Below are 5,372 nucleotides of genomic sequence, written 5' to 3' on the forward strand. Positions count from 1 at the left end.
TGAAAGGGTAGGAGAGAGAAACATCAATGTGATTGGTTGCCTTCCACATGGGACATAGTCAAGCCAAGCAGCCAGCAACCGAGGTTAGTACCCCTGACCGAAATTGAACCTAGGACCGACCCTTCAATTTGTAGTCCGACACTCTTATCACTGAGCCAAGCCAGTTAGGGCTCCAGTTTTCTCTTTGAAAATTGGCTTTCCTTCCTCTTGGAAGTTAGTAGAACAAATGTCTCTTCTCTGACCATCACTACATTTACCATGAAGGCCATGAAGGCAGTCTAGAGGTCAGAGGAAGTACAGAAGGAAGTCTGGACTGAGCAGCATTCTGCAGATCTGCCTAATAGTACCCTGGTTTTGAGGTTTTCTTCTGTCTTTATGCAAGTCACAGAGTTTATTCTTGATGTATGCTGTCTTTTGGTTTGGGCATCCACTAGTGTTGTATTTAAGTGGACAGCAAAGTTTTAGCCCATTTTGTATAATGTATAATTGTTGGTATTGTGATAGGTGGAAGCCACTTATTCTTCATCTATCCTTTTTTCAGTATCTGGCACCAATTCTGGCCCAGTCATTTGTGATCCATGACTCTTGTGATATGCCGAAGATTTCCAGGCAGTTTCTGTGGAACGCCTCCCTGTCCAGCTCTAATCAAGCACCATATAAACAAGAAATTGCCTGGTCAGACCTGTGAGGACTGTGTTCTGACTGCCAAAACGATCAGTATTGACACCAGAATGGCAGCCACTCTTAAATTAGTAAAACCGTTAGTATATCGAGCGTTTTGCAATCCTTTTGCCTACAGTGCAACCCAGAGTGTGGCATATTGGAATGTGGGAAGCTACACACGGCACAGGGGACAGGACCCTCCAGAACACAGCAATCTCTGCCATCCTGCCAAAAAAGTTGAGAACATTTGTAGCACCTCCTCTTCTCAGAGGATCCTGACAACCAGCAGAGCCCTCCTGGGTTTGGAATTCAGCAGGGCTTCTGCCTCTAAAGCCAGCACGTTGAGACTGGGCTCACCTAGGGCCATGAAAGTTGATGAAGAGGATGTAGAAGTTTTTGATTCCTTTGAAGACCCCCGAGTTTTCCTACAACTAAGACCAGAGTACCAGCTTCACAGCTATAACAAATCTGAACCTTGTCAGCCCCTATCTGTTTCAGAAGGCGAACTAATTTTGCACAAAGTCACAGTTTATCAAGATAATCTCCAGCCTCAAATCATTGCCGAATATTTCTGCAAGCTGAGCTCTATGCCTGCAGAACAACATCCTGTTTTGCTGTCTAGTGCCAAATTTACATTACTCTGCCAGCTGAGTGTGAAAAACATACAGCTCTTTGATACCCTCGATCTGATCAATATTTTAAAAGCGTTTGTCAGTTTAGGAATCCCTCATTCCCACTCAATGCTAGATGTGTATGAAACCAGATTTTGCCATAAAGTATGGGATATGAGTCTGGATCAACTACTACTGGTTGCTGATCTCTGGCGATACTTGGGTCGCAAAGTACCTCGGTTTTTTAAAATCTTTTTTAGTTACCTTAATTTGCACTGGAAAGACCTATCCTTGTCTCAACTGATTCACCTGATTTATATTATAGGTGAAAGCCGTCAAGTACCCCAGGACCTAATGCAAAAACTGGAATCATTGATCCTCAAGTATATAGATTTTATCAATATAGAGGAGGCTGGTGCAATCTGTTTGGGGTTCTTTAAATCAAGTAGTAGTCTCTCAGAACTTGCCATGCGAAAAATTGGAGACTTGGTGTGTGCTGATATGCAGCACCTGAGCAGTTATGCCTTAGTAAACATTCTTAAAATGCTCCGTTTCACTCACGTGGATCATGTAAATTTCATGAAGCAATTTGGGCAGATTGCTCCTCAGCGAATTCCTTCCCTGGGAGTTCAGGGTGTCATGCACTTGACTCTTGCCTGCTCTGCCTTACGCTTCCTAGATGAAGGGGTAATGAATGCTGTGGCTGCTTCTTTGCCTCCTAGAGTATCATACTGTCGAAGTAAAGATATTGCCAAGTTTCTGTGGTCATTTGGAGCTCTGAATTATAAGCCACCCAATGCAGAAGAGTTTTATTCTAGCCTGATAAATGAGATTCACAGAAAGATGCCTGAGTTCAACCATTACCCAGAACACCTGCTCACTTGCCTGCTGGGCCTGGCATTTTCTGAGTACTTTCCAGTGGAGCTCATCAATTTTGCTTTGAGTCCAGGGTTTGTTAGGTTAGCTCGGGAGACAACTAAGTTTGAACTCACTAAGGAGCTGTATACCCTTGATGGTTCAGTTGGTATTGAGTGTCCAGATTACAGAGGCAACCGTCTTAGTTCTCACCTTCAGCAAGAGGGGTCAGAAATACTGTGGAATGCAGCTAAGAAGGATATGTGCTCAAAACCTGAATTCCTAGAAGCTCTGTTTTTACTTGAGACCATGTTGGGTGGGCCCCAGTACATTAAGCACCATATGATTTTGCCCCATACCCGGTCTTCTGACTTAGAGATCCAGCTTGATGTTAATATGAAGCCATTGCCATTTAATAGAGAAGCCATACCCTCTGAAGATTTACTAGCCAAATTAAGGCTCAAACATGTGGGAATCAGTCTTACAGATGATTTGATGAATCAGTTATTAAAGGGGAAATCAGGAGGGCATTTCCAGGGGGAAACTGAGTCAGAGACTGGGCAACGGCCCATGGAATTAGAGAAGAAAGCAGTCATGCCCTCGGAGGCCTCTCTGTACAATGTGGCTGGCAGATTGGGGGCTAAGGAGATGGTCGGCCAATGCCCACCAGCCAGCATGCAGGCCCCACAAGTGAAGCTGGCTATTCAGTTGACAAACAAGAACCAGTATTGCTATGGTTCCAGAGATCTGCTTGGACTGCACAATATGAAGAGGCGGCAGCTGAATCGGCTTGGGTACCGTGTGGTAGAGTTATCCCATTGGGAATGGCTCCCACTTCTTCAACGAACTCGCTTTGAAAAGCTGGCATTCCTCCATGAGAAGGTGTTCACCTCTGCTCTCTGAAGGACCTTTGGGCATTTCTGCTTATAAATGCTGTAGATATACACTGTACCAGGTATTGTGAAACACTTATAAAAGCTAGAACGTAGGTTTGTAATAAAATTATCTATTGAGGAGACCTACTTGTGTCCTTATCTGTGGCAGATTGAAGGTAGTATATGTTATTGTGAATTAATTGTAACCTAATTTGTGCAGGTACATAACAAACATCTTAAAATGTCCTATTTTCAATTTCTCTCATTTTTCTGTCTCTGTTTATCAGCCTCTGTTCCTGAGGGGCGATCGGAGTGGCATTCGCCTTTTGCATCCACTGCCTACAATGGCCCCACTCGCACCTGCTGCTGGTGCCAGCCCTGCTCGCAGCTGTCGCTGGACCAATACTCACACCTGATCACCTCCCCCTGTTCCTGAGTGGCAATCGGGGCAGCAGCTGCTGCTTGAACCTGCTGCTGGCGCTGGCCCCAATGGCTCCGGCCCCAATGCTGTTAGTAGGTGTGAGTGGGGCCGGCGCCATCAGCAAATGGGAGCAGTGGCAGGGCTGCCGGCAGACAAGGGACCCGGGGGCCAAAGCAGGAGGGGCTGGGCGGATGTGTGGAGGATGAGCCAAGACTTGCCCCTGTGCCGACTATAGCCTCATGGCCCACAGTTCCTTTCAAGGTGCACTGGTCCTCTAGTCTTATATAACTTCACTTACATTTAAGGATTTCCCCCCATGCATGTTTTTTTCTTCACACCCTCCAAAATTAAAGTCCTTTTTATTGTTTAGGTTTGGTTGGTTGTCCCTAGTTGCTGATTCTTCCTGCTTTAAAAAGCCATTTCAAAATTAGTGAGCTTACTATCTTCCTCTTAGCCCTGTCTTCTGCATTTTGACTTCTTTTTTACCCCTGGAATATTTTCTCCCTAAAATTGAACTTAGTAGAATTATATGAGTGCCTGTTGGATCAGAGGTTATCAAATATGACCAGGCAGAATGTTTTTCATGGCAAAGTAGCTCAGATGAGAAGGAAACTCATTACTGCCCTTAACAGGAGCAGTCTGGCTTGGTTGTATTAGAGCCAATTTATGATTGTATATATGTAACAATACAAGTAACACTTGTAAATACTGGGGAGTCTCTGAGAATTTCTCTTAAAAAGGATCCCTCTTTCATTACTAGGTCTCCTCATTGGCCTGGACTGAAGGGTCCTGGGTTTGATTCCAGTCAAGAGCACATGCTCACATGCCAAGGTTGTGTACAAGAGGCAGTCTATCAATGATTCATCATTGATGTTTCTATCTCTCCCTCTCCCTTCCTCTCTGAAATCAATTTTATATATATATATATATCAAATTTTTTTAAGAGGGTTTCGACCTGGCTTTGTGGGCAGTTGGAACATCATCCCATACACTGAAAGGTTGCAGGTTCAATTCCCAGTGTGGGCACATACTTAGGTTGTGGGTTTGATCCCTGGTCAAGGTGTGTGTGGGAGACAACTAGAAAACTGATTGATGTTTCTCACATTGATGTTTCTCTCTCCCTCTCCCTCTCTCTCTTAAATCAATGAAAACATATCCTTGGGTGAGGATTTAAAATAAATAAAAGGTTTTGTATGTCAGTTGCTGGAGAGAGAACAATTAAGACTAAAACTGAAAAATCACTAATAAATTTGGTAACCAGGATATTACCAATAACCCTAACAATAGCAGTTTGAATTGAATTGTCGGCAAAAGCCAGATTGCACACCTGTTGAATGAGAGTTAAGGAAAGGGTTGCAAATGTTGAAGCAATTCTTTGAAAACTTTAGAAAAGGAGAGGAAAACTAGCAGAACTTAGAGCAGGATTAGAATTGTTGGATAAAATACAGGTTGCCCAGTTAAATATAAGTTTCAGATAAGTAATGAATAATGTTTTGTGGTAAATTACACATCAAATTGGCCATTTTAAAAAAAGTGTACAATTCAGTCATTTTTAGTGCATTGATATTGTGCAAGCAATCACGACTATTTAGTTCTGGAACATTTTCTTCACCCCAAAAGAAAACTCCATACCCATTAAGCAATCACTCTATATTTTCCTCTTTCCCCAGAGCCTGGCAACTACTAATCTGCTTTCTGTCTATGGATTTACTTACTCTGAATATTTTTTAATGAAATTATATAATATGTACTTTTTTGGGGGGGTCTGCCTTCTTTTATGTAGCATCATATTTTTAAGGTTCATCCATGTTATAGCATATGCCAGTACTTCATTGGGTAGATATACCATATTTATCAGTTGATGGGCACTGGTTTGTTTTGGCTATTATAAATAGTGCTGCTTTGACTATTTATGTGCAAGATTTTATTTGAACACCTGTTTTCAGT

General features: G+C 42.8%; 1 protein-coding gene across 1 annotated transcript; it reads left to right on the forward strand.

The window, feature by feature from the left end:
- Positions 1-731: 731 nt before the first annotated feature.
- On the forward strand, positions 732-3,032 carry FASTKD5 (FAST kinase domains 5; the record flags this gene model as incomplete). The annotated part of the gene is made up of 1 exon (XM_084886869.1): positions 732-3,032. One exon carries the CDS (start codon positions 732-734, stop codon positions 3,030-3,032), a length of 2,301 nt encoding a protein of 766 aa, XP_084742995.1.
- Positions 3,033-5,372: the final 2,340 nt, after the last annotated feature.

Source organism: Pipistrellus hanaki, assembly GCF_964339955.1.
Source record: "Pipistrellus hanaki genome assembly, chromosome: 6".
In the NCBI taxonomy this organism is placed as follows: domain Eukaryota; kingdom Metazoa; phylum Chordata; class Mammalia; order Chiroptera; family Vespertilionidae; genus Pipistrellus; species Pipistrellus hanaki.